Below are 17059 nucleotides of genomic sequence, written 5' to 3' on the forward strand. Positions count from 1 at the left end.
TTGCGGCGGCGCTCTAGCGCCCGCGCTGCTCTCGATGGCGCTTTCCGGCCCAGACAGGAAGCTGCGCCGCATGCCCCGGAAGCGCACCGGCAGGGGCTGCGGGAGCGGCGGCGCGATGGCGGCGGCGGCTGCGGTGTCGGAGGCCTGGCCCGAGCTGGACCTGGCGGAGCGGGAGCGGCGGCGGGAGCTGCTGCTGACGGGGCCCGGACTGGAGGAACGGGTGCGCGCGGCGGGCGGGCGGCTGCCTCCGCGGCTCTTCACCCTACCGCTGCTGCATTACCTGGAGGTGAGCGGCTGCGGGAGCTTGCGCGAGCCAGGCCCAGGCCTGGCGCAAGGCCTCCCGCAGCTGCACAGCCTCGTGCTGCGGCGCAACGCGCTGGGGCCCGGCCTGAGTCCAGAGCTTGGCCCGCTGCCCGCGCTGCGTGTGCTCGACCTGTCGGGCAACGCGCTGGAGGCGCTGCCCCCGGGCCAGGGCCTAGGCCCCGCCGAGCCGCCGGGCCTCCCGCAGCTGCAGAGCCTCAACCTTAGCGGCAACAGGCTGCGCGAGCTGCCGGCCGACTTGGCGCGGTGCGCGCCGCGCCTGCAGACCCTCAACCTCACCGGCAACCGCCTGGACGCCTTCCCCGCCGCGCTTTTCCTCCCCGGCGCGCTGCCGCTGCTCAGCGAACTGGCGGCGGCTGACAACTGCCTCCGGGAGCTCAGCCCTGACATTGCCCACCTGGCGTCGCTCAAGGTGAGCGGGGCGGGCCCTCTGGTAGCCGCGGTGGGCGATCTCCCGGTGTTGAGCCGTTTCTCCTCGGCCGGGAAGGGCCACCGCAGCGTCGGCACCGCTGGGAAGCCGGTCCACCCCCAGGTCCCTTCCCATTCGCCTGACCTCCATCCTCTGGTGGTCTCGCGGCTCGCATCACATTCTGCTGACAACTGGGCTTTAACGCTTAACACTTTGATTGTGTTTCTTGATTGCGAACCGGGTGGGCTTCCCGCTCAGGTCGGAAGCAGGTCAGCAGCAGGGACTCATTGCTAAATGTTTGTATCTCCAAATATTTGCGAAAGGACAGTGAGCTCTGTACGCGGGACCTCCCAGACAGGGCAGGAAGCTGTGAAATGACTGGAATTTGCATAAGGCCCCTCGTGTGATCTCACAGGATAGTTTACTGGACCCCAGCAGCGACTTTTCAAGGCAAGGATGGTTATTCCTGTCTTACAGGAGGCGGGAAGGATTGCCCAGAGTACACAGCGAATAGCTTTCAGCATTCTCTAGACTGTTCTGTGTAGGGGCTGCTTGCTTGTTTTATTTATCTGGGGACCCCGGGTCAAACAATGCTGGGCTCATAACTAAGGCCTAGTAAATCTATTGAGGAAGAGACAGAAGGGCAGAGGTTGCGGGCACCACGGCCTAAGTCCAGTCTAGAGGCTCTTGTCCTTAAAGAGGCAGGCCTCTGTTTCTTTCACTTTTTTTCCATCCCTTTTGTGCAGACTTTTTTAAACAATCAAATGTGTATGCAACTGACCTTTTTGCATCGGGAATTGCTCTTGAGATGTTGCCAACTCATTTTACAAATGTCTATGTGTCAGGATTAAAAAGCAGAGACATCGCTTGCCGACAAAGGTTGGTATAGTCAAATCTGTGGTTTTCCCAGTAGTCATGTAGGGATGTGAGAGTTGGATCATAAAGAAGGCCAAAGAACTGATGCTTTCAAATTGTGGTGCTGGAAACGACTCTTGAGAGTCCCTTGGACACCAAGGAGATCAAACCAGTTAATCCTAAAGGAAATCAACCCTGACTATTCACTGGAAGGACTGATGCTGAAGCTGAAGCTCCAGTACTTTGGCCACCTGATGTGAAGAGTCATACTCATTGGAAAAGATCCTGATTGGGGGCAGAATTGAGAGCAGGAGAAGGGGGTGACAGAGGATGAGATAGTTGGATGGCATCACCAACTCGATGGACATGAGATCGTGGAGGACAGAGGAGCCTGACGTGCTTCCGTCCATGGCATTGCAAAGAACAACATCATTGTGTCAGGATAGAAGTGTGTGTGTGTGTGGTCGCAAGAACAGAGTGACACGCACTTGCTGGTGTTTCCAGGAAGCCGCTCCGGAGGCTCCTGGAACGACTCCCAGAAACTGGTTCCCAGGGCTGTAGCTTCCCTAAGAGGCTGGTGTGACACGTGGTGTAAGCCCTTTCTGTTGCGTCACCCGTCTCCCACTCTTGATTTTACAGAAGGTGAAAGTTTGGGTTTGTTTTGTTTAATGTTCTACGTAGCTCTGCATACCTGCCCCGTAAAGTCGTCTTTGTTGTGCCCAGAATGCCCTCACTCAGGTCAGAGAGAATGTCTCACTGCTCAGCCCCCAGTTTCCTGGCCCACCTTGTTCCCATTTTAGATTGCCATCCATCTCTGTTACATGAAGAGGCCGTTTCTTGGAGAGCATCACGTCAGAGCTGCTGGGAATCTGCTTGGACTTCGATGTCCTTTGGGAGCCTTTTCTAAAGTGATGCCTCCCTGGGGGAATGGCTGCTTGAACTGGGTGAAGCAGAGTCCCTCCACCTGCTGGAGCTGCAAGGACACCAGTTTTCTCTGTCCTTCCTGCACTGTGGGGGGACAGCTGAGCTCAGAACTGGAAAATGTGGGTTCAGTTCAGCGTCTTGTAGCAGCGCCCTGGGCTCCTGCCCATCCCCTCCCCTGTGAGAACTGTGAAGGTGACAGTGGTGTCGTGAAGACAGCACGGTGACAGTGCTGGTGCGTGTCCTCTGTGGCTGTATAGCCGGGCCAAGGTTGCGGCTTAACCCAACAACAGCAGTTTTCTTTGATCCCCGTCATCCACTCTGGGCCAGCCCAGCTGGACCAGCGCCTCCGCTGTTCATGGCTCGTGTGGCCGCAGTCAGCTGCTGTGGGCTCAGGCTGGGCTCAGCTGACACGGCTGACTCCTCTCTCTGTGTCAACTCGGGACGTCTCCCGCCCCAGCCAGATGGTCTGCCCTCACATGGTACCTCAGGGCTCCGGAGCCAGGCCTTCTCGGGAAGCAGACATGGACCCCACAGCCCACTGAGTCCACTGCATCCTGCTGGTTCTGTAAGCAGAGCTCAGTCGAGAGTCACGGGAGAGTCACATGGATGTGGGCACCTGGAGGGGCCGCCAGAGTGACAGCACACAGCCCCTGCTTGTCCCACTCAACCCCCAGTCCGCAGAGGGCCCCTGTGAGTGCCTTGGTGTCCACTCATCTGAGAGTCGTGAAGGCCGGACCCTCGTCTCCACTGCAGCTACGGGGGCAAGGAGGCTGCACAGAGCTGTCCTCCCCATCCCGGCCCACGCTGCCTGGAGAGCCCAGCTTCCTCCTTGGCCCAGCCTCAGGGCCGCTAGCCAGGCTTCTCGCCACCAGATTCCATTACCCATGGACTCAGCCGCTGGACTGTGACGAGCCAGAGATGGGCCCCCACTAACAGCTCTCTGCCCTGTCAGTGACTGCTCTCCACACCCGTGGCACTCCCATTGGGGACCACTGGAGGGATGGGCAGGACGGACCTGCCCCCAGCTGTCCTGGGACAGCACGTTTGTCAGCTGAAGGAGCACAGTGTCCGGGGTTTGTCCCAGTCCTGCCAGTGCCAGGCCCAGTGTCACTCACATACAGGACTCCTCCCAGAATCAGCTTCCACAAAGAAGTATCTTTCCATCTTCTTATTTTATCAGTTGCTGCTGGAGATGGTGGGTCCTGGTCCCCTCAGCTGGAGCAGAGGGGTTCTTCCACACCCCCAGGGATATGTGTCTGTGGTCTCAGCAAGGAAGTTAGGGTCCTTCCCCTGCAGTGTGGCCCAGCAGTGGTCAAGTTGTAGTCTAGGGTGGAGACTGGCCGTGCCCAGCCAGTGTCACCTACAGGAGGGAGGGAATGGGTGGGTGTCCTGGGAAGGTGCCCTGAAGGAGGTGCCTCCAAGTGCACTTAATTCTCCCCTTGGTGACGCTGCATTTCTTATCTCCCACCCTCTTGTGCAATTGAACTCCCTGTGTGGATGTTACGTCCGGGTTTCTCCCATCTCCTGGAGACCCAACACTGCCCCCCCATCTTCGACCCCCTCCCCCACCCAGCGCTCCTGGTCCACTTGGGAAACCTGTGGACTCCACATCAAATCTGCGGTTTAGGTGGGGCTGGGCGTGGCACATGGTGCTGCTGGGGTCAGTTTTTGCTTGTTAGTGGTCTCCCTGTTTCTGCTGGACATGGCCCCCAGAGACCCAGCAGCTGCCCAGCCCCTACTCTGCCCAGGGCCTCAGGGCAGGTCCTGAGCTGCCACCACTTGCTGCCAGAAATAGCCAGTGTTAGTGATTGTTGCCCTGTGTGGCCCCGCCCCGACACTACTGCACCTGCCCTGTGGAGACCGCTTCACCAGGCTGCTGGCCTGGCACGGCTCTGTTAGAGCTGGGGATCCCTCCTGCCCCGATTCCTTGCTGGCGCCTCCCCGGCTGCTGTCTCAGGGTCTTCTAACCACGGAGGCAGACGCACTCCATCGTTGGCGGCTGTGCCTTCACGCCACAGAGGTGCCAGTGGAGTCCAGGCTGTTCGGCCAAAGCCCGTCTGGATGGTACAGGAGACCCCAGGGCTGGATGTGCAGACCTGACTGTGACACAGCAGCCCTTTGTTCCTGCTCACAGCCTCCCTGCGGGCACGGGACCCAGCTCATCTGGCCCCAGCCTGGCTGGGTGTGCACATGCAGACATCAGTCTAGGTGTCTCTGGCCAGTCCTCCAGAGCAGGCGTCTTCTGATACAGGACACGTGGGCTCAGCACTGCGCAACTGCAGGACAGGGGCACCACCATGTCCTATTGGGTGGGGGGGCAAGGTGTCACAGGGTGGCCTGGAAGAGCCACGTTTCAGCCCATCTGCCCACCCGTCCAGTCTTGCCCACATGGAGGGACAGGCCAAGAGAGGCAGCACTGACTGCTGAGTTAACCTGCAGCCTGGTGACCACTGAGTATTCAGTCCCTGGTGACACTTGGAGACTGCACTGGGCTCACCTTTTCTTTCTGTTTCCAGGTTGAATGCAGGATCAGAGCCTGCTTGGCAGTGCTCCCTTCTCCCCAGGCCTCTGGTCCTGCCAGGCGGAGGCTCTTCTGTCGCACTCCCACCTGCCATGCCCCTCCACACTGCTGTCCCAGCCTCGCTGCAGCCTGACTGCCGAGCCAGAGGGCCCCAGACAGGAGTGATAAAGAAGGGTCCCTTTGTAACTTGGGGTTGCCTTCTGTGTAACCACAGTAGACGGCATCCTCAGAGCCCCTGCCCACCTTCCCAGCTGGTGACAACCCTGCCACCGGCTGTGGGTCTTTCGGGACCATTGTGTCCCGGTCAGGACCAGGACTCCTCACAGGCCATGCTGGTGTGAGTGCTGCTTCCTGAGTGTCCAGAGGAGCCTGCCCACTGGGTTGTCACTGGGGCTCTGCAGTGGTCTCACCCAAGCACTCCCTGATCCTCAGTCCTCAGGAGGCCCCTACCACCCATCACTGTCTTACTTTTCAAAGACCAAACCCCTGTGCTCGCTCCAACTAAACCAGGCCAGCAGGCTTCTCCCCAGGCCACCCTGTCAAGTGCCTAAGCCCAGGTCAGGTGTAAGCAAAGCTGTGCAAGGTCTCGCCAGAGCTCCCCACAAGAAGCCATTTACTTGCAGGGCTGGATGGCCCCTGGGACAGTGGTGTGGCCAGTATCCTAGGAGGGGCTGTCCTCTTTACCACCAGCTGAGTTGTTCCCCACCTCCCCCACCCCCACCCCCAGGGCACAGGACCCTGCCCTCCACCCACCACCTCTTACCCCAGGGGGTCAGCGGCACTCAGGACTGCTTCCCTCATCTTCCTGTCCCTTCTTACGGGCCTCCTGATGCACAGACAGCAGTGGCCCCCCACTCCCTCCTCCCACATCACAGCAAAGGGCCCAGAGCCCTCCCAGCATTGACGCAAACTCACCATCACACATGCAGGGTACAGGAGGATCCCCTGTGTGCTGGAAACGCTGCATCTCAGCGTGGAGCGCGACGCTGTTACTCGTGCTCTGTTCTTTCTCTTCTGCTCATTTACTTACAAACATCATGGGGCTTCCCTGATGGGCTGTGGTTAAGAATCTGCCTTGCAGTGCAGGGGATGTGGGTTTGATCTTTGGTCTGGAAATTAAGATCACACCTGCCATGGGGCAACTAAGGCCACCAAATAAGTACTGAAAACGATAAAAACACTATCACTATTTTGTGGGAAATGTGTTTTTCATGTGAAGTCCCTGCTTGTTCTTCACCGAACATTCCCCTCCCTCCTTGCCATCTTTTTTTCCTCAACCCAACCGTCGACCTGAAATTGTGCTGTAGTTGGCAACCATGAGCACACAGTGGTCATGCAGCATTTTAGAGAGGTGACTGGCAGGCCATCCACACCTCCCCTCAGTGGACAGTCCATGTGTCCATACTGGGCACCGGGGCGGGGGCAAGCATGGCGTGTGTTGTGTTGCTGATACAGGGCAGACGGTCAATGAGGGTGGGCCTTGGGGGCCTCTCATGGCCCAGCAACAGACCAGAGCTGGGGATCTGATGTGTCCCGGGCTCCCTTGCAGACACTGGACCTGTCCAACAACCAGCTGAGCGAGATCCCGGCGGAGCTGGCTGACTGCCCAAAGCTCAAGGACATCAACTTCCGAGGGAACAGGCTGCGAGACAAACGTCTGGAGAAGATGGTCAGCGGCTGTCAGACCAGGTCCATCCTGGAGTACCTGCGTGCTGGGGGCCGCGGCCGGTGCCGGGGCAAGGCCGAGGGCCCCGACAAGGAGGAGGGCCGGCGGAAGAGGCGGGAGCGGAAGAAGAGGGAGAGCGGCGAGGGCTTGGACGCGGTAGTGGACGAGGCCAGCCGGCTGCTGCTCCGGGTCCTGCACGTGTCAGAGAACCGCTCCCTGCTGACCGTTCGGGCAAGCCCCGAGGTCAGGGATGTGCGGCCGTTCTTCGTGGGCGCTGTCGTGCGGGGCATGGATCTGCGGCCCGGGAACGCGCTGAAACGGTTCCTGTCCTGCCAGGTGAGTGCCCACAGCTGTGTGCGTGGGGCGGGGAGGATGGGCCGTGGGCCTGGCGACCTTGGGCGTCACTCCTGCAAAGCGCCTGGGTTTCCTCCCCTGACCTGGCCTGGGTAGGTGGGGAGGGGCCTCCGTCCTGAGTCTCTGAAATGTCACTAGTACATTTATGTAGTAAGTGACGCACTTGGTCTCACATGAGATAGTATTAGGACTGTCAGCTCTCGCCAGCACGTCCTTGGGTGAGTTGTTGAGTTTCTGTGAAGCTTTACTTAGACAAGAGGAATTTGTTGTCTTTATGTGACATCTGCCCAGGTTTTAAAATAAACAGCACATCCTTGCCCATGGGAAACCCCAAGCATGGTTGCGTGGCTGAGGCCACCTGTGAAAGGCCACCCGTTCAGGGAGGGAGCTGAGCCAGGACCTGAGATCTGGGCTGGTTTTTCTTGTGAAGTCACACTTGTGCTTATTCACTCAAACTTAGCTCGGGATGGATCCTTGGAAGTGTTGAGCATCGTGTAGGAAGTGTTGAGCATCGTGTAGTAAGAGTTGGGGAAAGAGAAAATCCTGCTAATAAGCAGATAACAGTTCTCTAAGGAAGGCTCCACAAGAGAAACAGGTGGCTGGGGAGGCAGAGAAAGGAGGCAGCAGGTGGGGCTGCTCTGGAGGCCAGGGTGATGGGCCTCACACGCTTAGCACCGCCGCCCTGGATCCCCTGCTGCAGACGAAGCTGCACGAGGACCTCTGTGAGAAGAGGACGGTGGCCACCATCGCAACCCACGACCTCGGAGCTGTCCGGGGGCCCCTGCTCTATGCTGCCCGCCCCCCACAGGACTTCAAGGTGAGGCTCACAGCCCAGTGTGCAGTCCCAGTGTTCCGTCTGTAGCTTTAGAAAAGTATACATGTGGACGATTGTCAGAGCATCCTGGTTAGAATGTGACCATGCTGTGCTGCAAGAGGATAAGGCAGGCTGTGTCGACAGTTACCTTCAAAAGTAAACATCAAAGGAGGTGTAATTTGAAAGTGATTCCTTCAGCTGCTCATTAACTTAACCAAAAACTGCTATTTACATCCCAGTTGCAAACCCCCTGATCTGGGGCTGACTGCAGTGTGCGTTGTCCTGTCAAGGTCCTGCTCCTAGTCTCTGCTGCTACACAAGGCACTGCGGGCCCGGCAGAGGAGGGTTCCCCGGGGATGGGTGCCAGCCCCGTCTCCTCCCACGGCCACCTCAGAGCACAAGCGTGGGGACGCAGTTGTGCTTAAGGGGTTTCAGGTTCAGCCCCTGGGGTGACCTCTGAAGGCACATGTCCGCACGTGACGTGGCTCTCCTCAGCCAGCTGGCCCTCTCACTGGGACCCACAGCACCAGGCCAGTGTGAAGTTCTCCCCCTTGTAGATCATCCCCCTGGGGCGCCGAGAGGTCAAGGCCAAGGACCTGGTGCGACAGCTGCAGCTGGAGGCCGAGGAGCACAGGAAGCAGAAGAAGCGGCAGAACGTGTCGGGCCTGCACAGGTTGGCAAGGGGACTCTCACTCCTCCCGGGGATTCAGTCTCCTCGAGGCGCTCACACTGTTAGCACTGCATCTCCTGGCTTCAGAGAATCAGTGCCTGGCAGGCGTGTTGTCTGGGGAAGGGTGGCCATTGGCACATCCACTAAGTGCCTGGGACAGAGGCCAAGGCAGGGGGCAGCTGGGCCCACTGGCTGGGATTGGGCCCCTTGGAGGCCCAGGGAACTTGCCCTTGCCCTGACAGAGAGCCCCCCTCCAGCCCGCGTTTACTGCCGAGCCTGAGACTGTGTGTGCTCCCACCAGGTACCTGCACTTGCTGGACGGGAAGGAGCACTACCCCTGCCTCGTGGATGCGGACGGCGACGTGATCTCCTTCCCACCAATCACGAACAGCGAGAAGACCAAGGTGGGGGCTGCTGTCAGCATCTGAGTGTTTCTGAGGCCATGTCGCGTGTCTCGTTCACCTACGTCGCTGCTGGCGTCCTTGGCCGCCCACGACTCACCGTGTGCGCTGCGCCCCTCGGAGAGGCCACGTCTGGGTCCACGTGCCACAAGGGGTTTTCTGCAGAGGAGACATCAGAGCTGATGGCATCTGCTTGTGATAACTTGGTTCTTTCTTAAAATCTTCCCATTTTCTTTTTAAGATTAAGAAAACCACAAGTGATCTGTTTCTGGAAGTGACGAGCGCTGCGAGCCTGCAGATTTGCAAAGATATCATGGATGCACTCATCCTGGTGAGCCAGCCCTGCCCCACCCTGCGCATGCCACCCACCAAGGCACTGACCCCGCAGGACTGATGGCCCATCCACAGCCCTTTACCATGACTTCCCTGGGTTGGCTTTTTCTCTCGATTAAGAAGATATTTTTCATTTGCAGAAAATGGCAGAAATCAACAAGTACACTCTGGAAAACAGAGAGGAAAGTTCCCTCTCGGACCCCGAGTCTGACGCCGTCTGCGGACACGGCTTGGACCCCAAGACGACTCCAGGTGCCGAAGTGACAGGGAGCACCCCGCTGGTGGTGGAGCAGGTCCGGGTGGTGGACGAGGAGGGGCATCTGAAGGTGGTGTACCCATCCAAGATGGACTTGGACTTCGCCGCTGCCCATGTAACCGTGCTGCGCTGATGGCCAGGCTGCCACCCGAGGCTCCTGGGTTGTGCCATCCACTGCACCAACTCATCGGGGCTTCCATGGGGTGGTATTAAACAATTCTTCACCTCGGTGTTTTTAGGATATATGCACCCTCTGTTCAGTTCTCCATCCGGCCTGCCACGGGGGGAGGCCACAATGTCCACCTTCACAGCCGAAGTGACTGCCAGCGCTCTTTATGAAGTCACTCAAATGTTGGAATGAACTGTTCACAGGGTTCTGCAATCACATAGACACATAGCTAATCACTGTATTCAGGGGGGAAAGGACACCATGATTGGTGTGAATATTCAGCTCTAGGTTGAGAAGCTGAACCGTGTGTGTGTTACTGAGCTGCGCAGTTATTTTTCTACGATTCAGGGTCTTTTTTAAGTCCTCTGGCGCCAGCACTGCAGCTGGAGACGAGGGGCGATGTCAGGGTCTCCAGGTGCCATAAACCATCATCTTTTTATAAAAAAATTTTTTTAATGTGACCTTAGAATTGGTCAAATCATTTTTCTTACTAGTGCTGCTGGATGCTTTGGGGGTGAGCTGCAGAGCCTGCCGGTGGGTGACAGCCGGGCCCTCCCACTGCACTGGCCAGACCTGGGGCGGGGTGGGGGTCACCCTTTTGTAAACCAGTACCACCAGGTGTCATGCCTGAGATTGGAGGACAGTGTGCAGGTTTCCCACCACAAAACAAGCCTCCCGGCATGGACAGGACGGTCGGCCACGCTCAGCTCGAACCAGGACGAGCTGATGGTGCCTGGGGGACACGTGAGGAGTCTGACACCTGGAACCATGGGGCATGTGCCCTGAGAGGCTCAGCAGCTTCCGGCCTTCTAGGTGATGCCAATCCAGGCCGGCAGTTCTCAGATTTCACTGCTCCAGGAGCAGCCAGGACAAGACAGTGGGACCCGCCAGCTTCCCCATCGTGGAGTGACACCGTGACTTCTCTGCTGTTTGACCTGCGAAGGACAGTTAGTGTGTTTTATCAGAAGGACAGTTTGGGGGAGGCATTAGCGAGAGCCCCACCAGACCCAGTGTGCAGCCGTCAGCAGCAGAGGCCCACACCCCGCGCCCATGCCCTGCTGCACAGCCATGTGGGTTTCCCAGGGCCCGGCCAGCCCACCTGGAACGATGTGGCACCTTGACACCCGGCCCAGCTCTGCAGTCACGACCAGCATGCCTGCCGGTCGTCGGCCCTGGGGCGGCCACACTTAGCCAGGCAAAAGAGGGCGCCTGTGACGGTGTTCCCCAAACCTACCGGACGTCCGCCTCGTGCCTCCACGTTGTCACTCTGGGACCCTCTGGCTGTCAAGGCCGCTGATGCCGTGGCTGGGATGGGCGCGGACATCACAGCAAAGCTCTGCAGGGAGCTCTAGGCCAGGGCCACAGCCAAGCTGCTCCCTTGGCTCCCGGCTGGCTTCAGCGGCCACATGTCACCAGATCTGGGGCCTCCCTGATGGTGGGGAGGCTGCCAGCCCTCTGCTCTTTTCTGGGGCAGCTTGATTGCGTGTGAAGTTTGGAAACATATTTAATGTACAGCAGGAAAACTGATGTTTTTGTCCAGCCCTCTAATAAAAAACGTTCGATAAGAACATCTGGGCTCCTTCCTGGTGAATCCTTCCCAGGGTTTCTGGAGGAGGGTGTGGGGAGTGTCGGTGGAACTGAGGACCAGGGGCCCCCTGGCCACAAAGCAAGACACAGTTACTTCCTGTCACAGGGGCCTGACCCAGAGAGGCTGCTGCCCTCAACCCCACCCCAGTCCTGGGAACCAGCTCCTGTGGCAGTGCCCAGAACACCCCCACCCAGGGACAAACACGAAGGAGTCAAGTTGCTGGGACCCCAGCAGACCACCCCAATCCTAACCTGCTGAGGGAGAGGCCAAGCACTTCCCCTCTTCTCCCTACTTCCCCAGGGCTGCTGGGACACGGCCTCCACCCTGGCTACGGGGTCCAGCTGGGGCCCTGGGCGGAGGGATGGGGTTGGGGGGAGGGTCTCAGGTGGCTCGTGTGTATGTGTGTGGGGGGGTGCCCTGTGTGCCCCTGCCTGCAACCCCCACCATGAGGCAGGCACCCAGTGCCAGCAGAGCCCAGGGGCCGAGGATGCAGAGCCCAGGGGCCGAGGATACAGAGCATCCATCAGGGTGTGAGCTGGTGCCCCCAGCTCTCCATTCTGAGACCCGCTGGGTCATGGGGGCACATGGGGTAGGGCTGGCCAGACCCAGGCCAGACCCCAGCACTGTGTACAGCTGCCTGCTGGCAGCCCCTGCCCACCTCCCTGCCTTGCCCTGGGGAAGACACTCCTGTGCATCAGCAGACTTGCTTCTATGGTAGAGGGAGGGGGCTACCAGAGGAACGTGGCCCTGGAGGCTGCAGGCCATCTCAGAAGCCAGGGAGGCCAAGCCGGCTTCAGAAAGAGGGAGTAGGGGGCAGGGGACAGCCAGGGTGACTCCTCCCTTCTGTCCCGCACCGCCGCCCCGCTCCTGTCCAAGGCTACACCAGGCCTTGGGGAGGCCCAGCCCCTGTACCCCTGGGCTGGACTGCTGACCAGTTAGAGCCCAGGGAGGCCACCCAGCCTAAGCCTGCCAGGCTGGTGGACCCTGCCCACCTCCCCACAGTACCCGCCCCAGTGCTAGTCCTGAGATGGCCAGAGGAGACTCCCAACTGGGGCATCAGAAAGAGGCCAGACAGGTGGTGCCCACTCCCCGAGTTGGGGGTGGGGGTGGGGGGGGTCTCTCTGGAGATGGATGCTGGGGCCCCAGAGGCCAGGGTGCTGAACAGACCCTCCACCACAGCCCCTTACTCTGCTTTCCTACCCCCCACAGCAGGCCTTGCTGAAGCATCACTGCTGGGGGAACCCCAGCCCAGCAGGGAACTCAAAGCCAAAGGGTCACCTGGGTGGTGCAGCCCCACCTCATGCTCACCTGACCCAGGCCTACAGCCAGTCCCATGGGGTCTCCGCCCTCCCTGGCAGCTCAGCCTCCAATACCCAGGTCTGCTGAGCCCATGAGGGTCCTGACTGTCCTCATCTCCTGCCCTCAACTCTAGGGTGAGGACACTGTCCTATAAGACGGTGTTTCTCATAAGGGTGCCTGGAACAGGAGGGCGCGAAGGCAGGGAGATGCTATCCATGGTCAGGAGACACAGGAGTAGGCCTGGCCACATATGGAAACTCAGCCCTGCCCCATGTTCTCACCTCCCGCCAGAGGGCCTGGCCAGGACTGGGTGCATCCCAAGGCCAGAGCTCAGCGAGAGGCCTCCCAGCCGCTGTCCAGATGCCCTCCAGCCAGTTCCACATCAGTCACGCCTCACTGGGGAGGCCCATAGGAGACACCATCATCCACGTTTTTGTTCAACAGACATTTAATGACCACCTCCGAGTGCAGGGTCTGGGCCTCCCACAGCGTGCAGGCAGAAGGGCCAGGCTCCTGCAGAGCCCACCCGGCAGGGTGGACAGCCCCAGGGAACACACCCACGTTCCTGGAGGGACGACACAGCCGTGGGTCTTGGACAAGGGCCAAGGCCCCCTCCCCCGTCTGCCCAGGAAAAGACTCAGCCCCTGGGGAGGGTGGATGGTCAGAGAGATATACATACCCCTGCCCTTAGAGGCATCCTTCCACAGCGGGAGTGAGAAGGGCTAGAGAGGGGAGGACCCTGCAAGGCGGGACACAGCCCCACCAGAAGCCCACCCAGGGAGGACCCCAGTAGGGAGAGAAGGGAGGTTTGGGGGCCCTGGGCTGCAGGCCTAGCCTGGGTGTGTCCTGCAGTCAGGCTGGGACTGGTCTTCCGGTCACATGGGTCCCTGGGTGGGTATGTGCCAGGCATGCATGTGTGTGCTCCCATGTACCTGTGTCCCCGTTTGGCTGTATGTCTGTGGGTGCCTGTGACAGCGGTGCACACTGGTGTCCATGCGAGCCCCTGGAATCTGTGCATTGGTGCAAGGAATGCCTTTATACACGGTGAGGGGCTGTGTATACATTGGGCGGGGGGCTGTGTATACACAGCGGGGCTGTTATACAGGACTCTGGGTACACCATGGTCTGTGTAGGCAGGTGGGTCCATGCACATGGAAGGGTTCTCGCACACAGGGTGTCCCTCCAGCCTTGCTCCTGGGGGCGTGTCTGGGCAGCGTTTACTTGCACTTGTGCACGTAGTAGCCAGTGACGTAGCCCAGGATGAACACGACCCAGAAGAGGGCCACGCCCCCCAGCACCTTCATGGCGATGCCCAGCTTGCCCGAGCACAGCTTCTGGGAGACCCTAGGGTGAGAACCGCAGGCACGTGAGCCCCAGGCAGCCCTGACTGGAGTAGGGATGGGGGCTGGGGGAGGAGGAGGACCAGGCCCCGGGCAGCAGGGCAGCCTGGGCACTCTGAACTTGGAAGACAGGAGGGAGCAAGTGAAGGAACAAGTCAGGGAAGTGTGGGGCCCAGGTCTACGGATGTGGTGGCTGCCAGGAAGGACAGGAGGGGTCTGCACAGGGCGAAGCGGGGCCCCTCCTTCCTGGCCCCTCACCTCTGCCAGCCTGAGGCCTCCTCTGTGCTGGGCCCGCTGGCCACATGGACTTCATCCGGGTGGCTGTTCTCCCACCTGCTGTACCTGATGCTACTCTCCTGGGGTTCCATCATGGGGGCACAGGGTTCTGGTGGGAGAGACAGAGGGTGGACTGAGGCCTGTTCTACCCCCAGGGGGCCAGCGGTCAGGTTTCACGTGCCATTGCTTTTAGGGTGAGGGTCTGCCTGGCGGTGGGGCCAGGGCAGAGAGGCACCGAGGTGGGCTGGCTTCTTTGTGTCCTCATTCAGTCATGTCCAATTCTTGTCGACCCCATGAACAGGCTCCTCTGCCATGGGATTTTCCAGGCAAAAATACTGGGCTGCCATTTCCTCCTCCAGGGGATCTTCCCCACCCAGGGATCAAACACACATCTCCTGCAGCTCCTACATTGGCAGGTGGATTCTTTACCACTGTGCCACCTGGGAATTTCTTCCCACATCCTTTCATCTGGCTTTAGGGGTGCGGAGTGGTTAGGCCACTTGCCCAGGGTGACGTGGGAGGAGGCAAAGAGGGAATTCCAATAGAGTCTGAAAGTCTGCCAAACCCTGCCCTCAGGAATGTGAGAGGCTGTGTTTCCACCAGCTTGCTCCACCCTGGGGGTCAGGCAGACACAGCTGCTGCCACCCTGGAGGGCCCTTGGCTGGGGTCAGGTCACCAAGCCTGATAACAGCCTGACCTCCCATTCCTGCCAGATAAGGCCCCAGAGCCTTCCCTGGAGGCTGGGAGGCAAAGGGCTGGCACCTGCAGAGCAGCAGGCCTGGGGGCAGCTGGTAGGGCTTGGCGGCAGTGGCAGTAGCTGTGAATTCTGGCCTGTCCCAGTTGCAACCCCTCCCTCACCTACTGCTATGCCCTGCTGGTGGTCAAGGGACTTGAGAGGCCCCTCACTTTTAGAGGCCTGAGACTTTGTTGCGAAAACCTGACCTGTCTTCCAGGTAATCTGGGACACAGAGGCTTAAAGGCACAGTGAGCCACTTAGCAAGAAGCCAACCCAGAATTTCATGAAACCAGGCGGTTCTGAACCCCCTTCAACCCCTTCCAGGTTGCCCTTTCCCAAATCCCAGACTCAGGATGAAGGAAGGGAGCTTGTCTCAAAGCCACAAAGCCTATCCTTCCCATGGGAGCCTGTGCTCTGGGGGCAGCCATGCAGGCCAGGTCTCAGGCCCCAGGGAAGCCAAACATTTGTTGACTGTGGGTTCTGCTTTCCCATGGTGTGTCCAGCAAAGGGGCTTTGAGCCAGCTCTGTGAGCTACCTAATGTCCACCCCTCCCTCCTGTGGCCAGAGCCCCTGTCTTATTCCAGGCTGCAGTGTCCCAGCCCCAAGCGATGCTCATGGGCTAAGACAAGTTTTGATTGCTGCTTTGTATGGCATCACCGACATCAGTTTGAGCAAGCTCCGGAAGTTGGTAATGAACAGGGAAGCCTGGTGTGCTGCAGTCCACGGGGTTGCAAAGAGTTGGATACGACTGAGTGACTGAACTTAACTGAACTTCCCATGACACCTACATATGAGCAAGGTGCTGGAGAGCAGCAGGAGCAGGAGGCTTTTGCTTTTGTGAAAGAGAATAGGCACCTCCTTCTCTCTTCCTTGATGTGATGGCCGGAGCTGAGCAGCCACTTTGCAGTCTGGATATCCTACAACACTACCCGGTGGTGCTGAGTCTTCAAATGCACACCCACTGCCCACCTGTGGGTTTCTTGGTGTGAGGATGGCCAGCCCAATCTGCTCTAGCCTGGCATAGTGGGGTCCTGGTGTTTGTGATAGAACGGGTTCCTGATTGATGTGGACTGTGGCCCTCAAGTCAATCTGGCTGGACAAAGCCACCAGAAGCTGCTGATGTGCTGGAGCCAAGGTCTGAAGGCTTCGCTCACTCATCTGTAGCAGCCTGACCAACCCACACGTGATGACCACAGTGTCACAGGACCCTGGGGCTGTGCTGCCTGGCAGGGACACCTGCTGAACCCTGGAAGCCTCACTCCCAGGGGTACCCTGCCTCTTGGGAGTGTGTGGGGACAGAGTTCTGGGCACACAGGGACGGTACATACATTAAGACCCCCTCACCCCAATGCACTTCCAAGGAGCCCACAACTTACAAGGGGAGAGTCCTGACGTCAGGGATTGAAGCCTCTGTGATCCAGGAAAATGGTCAGAGCTCGGCCAGTGAATCTCACCTCCCAGCTCGCAGTTTGGGGTCTGGGGAGTCTCAGAATTCTCCAACCTTAAAGAAAGAGAAAATAAAGAAAAAGTGAAGAGGAGCAAGAGTAGGGAAGGGAAAGGGGCTCTGGGGCGTCCCAAGCGGCCAGCAAGAGCTGGCCCGGCAGTTGGCCTCGGGGGTCTGTGGGCCGAGGGACCATTCAACCCCGCCCCCACCCCAGCAACTCCACTTTTCCGGGCCGGGCGCTCGCAGGTCAGGGAGACCGCGGCCCCGTGGGCGGGGGGCTGTAGAAACCAAGCCCACCACCTCCTCCCTCTGGCTACTCGAGGAAGCTGCACTCCGACCCCGCGTCTCACCTGGCTCGACAGCCCCCAGCCGCTCCGCGCCGCAGACGTGTCCCGGGCCGGAGTCGGGCGGGGCTTAGAGGGGGCGTGGTCGGGTGGGTGGTGGGGCCTGAGTGGGGGCGGGGCCGGAGGCGAGGCGGTGGATGGTGGGATCTGGACAAGGGGCGGGGCGTTGGTTTATTGGGTGGGGCCTAAACGGGGTGGTACCTGGGGCCGTGGGTGGGTGGGTGGCCGCAGGACTCCTAACGCAGGGGTGGGCCGGGTGGAGGAGCGGGGCGCTTCCCGGGGGCGTGGCTGGGGCGGAGCAAGCCAGAGCCCCAGGCCTTCCAGGAGTCGCGTTCCTCA

The 17059-nt window shown here is 59.6% G+C and overlaps 2 protein-coding genes and 1 long non-coding RNA gene across 4 annotated transcripts; 1 reads left to right on the forward strand and 2 right to left on the reverse strand.

Annotated features, from left to right (window-relative positions):
• The first annotated feature begins 19 nt into the window (after window positions 1-19).
• On the forward strand, window positions 20-11261 carry LRRC47 (leucine rich repeat containing 47). Its single transcript, XM_061382945.1, has 7 exons — window positions 20-733; window positions 6580-7032; window positions 7751-7867; window positions 8422-8537; window positions 8836-8938; window positions 9177-9266; window positions 9409-11261. Exons 1-7 carry the CDS (start codon window positions 35-37, stop codon window positions 9655-9657), a joined length of 1827 nt encoding a protein of 608 aa, XP_061238929.1. The 5' UTR covers window positions 20-34; the 3' UTR covers window positions 9658-11261.
• Window positions 1133-8929, reverse strand: LOC133227890 (uncharacterized). 2 transcript variants are annotated; one of them, XR_009729991.1, is made up of 5 exons: window positions 8840-8929; window positions 5946-6139; window positions 5007-5159; window positions 4356-4811; window positions 1133-3869 (listed from the first exon to the last, which is right to left on the reverse strand). It is a non-coding gene; the product is annotated as an uncharacterized LOC133227890 (long non-coding RNA). The 2 variants fall into 2 exon arrangements; XR_009729990.1 differs by having other exon boundaries at window positions 5007-5163.
• Window positions 11262-13010: 1749 nt separating the features above from the next.
• Window positions 13011-16878, reverse strand: SMIM1 (small integral membrane protein 1 (Vel blood group)). Its single transcript, XM_061382952.1, has 4 exons — window positions 16727-16878; window positions 16309-16433; window positions 14179-14305; window positions 13011-13924 (listed from the first exon to the last, which is right to left on the reverse strand). The coding sequence occupies exons 3-4, from the start codon at window positions 14289-14291 to the stop codon at window positions 13798-13800; spliced, it is 240 nt and encodes a 79-aa protein (XP_061238936.1). The 5' UTR covers window positions 14292-14305; window positions 16309-16433; window positions 16727-16878; the 3' UTR covers window positions 13011-13797.
• Window positions 16879-17059: the final 181 nt, after the last annotated feature.

The sequence above is a fragment of the Bos javanicus genome, chromosome 16 (genome assembly GCF_032452875.1).
Source record: "Bos javanicus breed banteng chromosome 16, ARS-OSU_banteng_1.0, whole genome shotgun sequence".
In the NCBI taxonomy this organism is placed as follows: domain Eukaryota; kingdom Metazoa; phylum Chordata; class Mammalia; order Artiodactyla; family Bovidae; genus Bos; species Bos javanicus.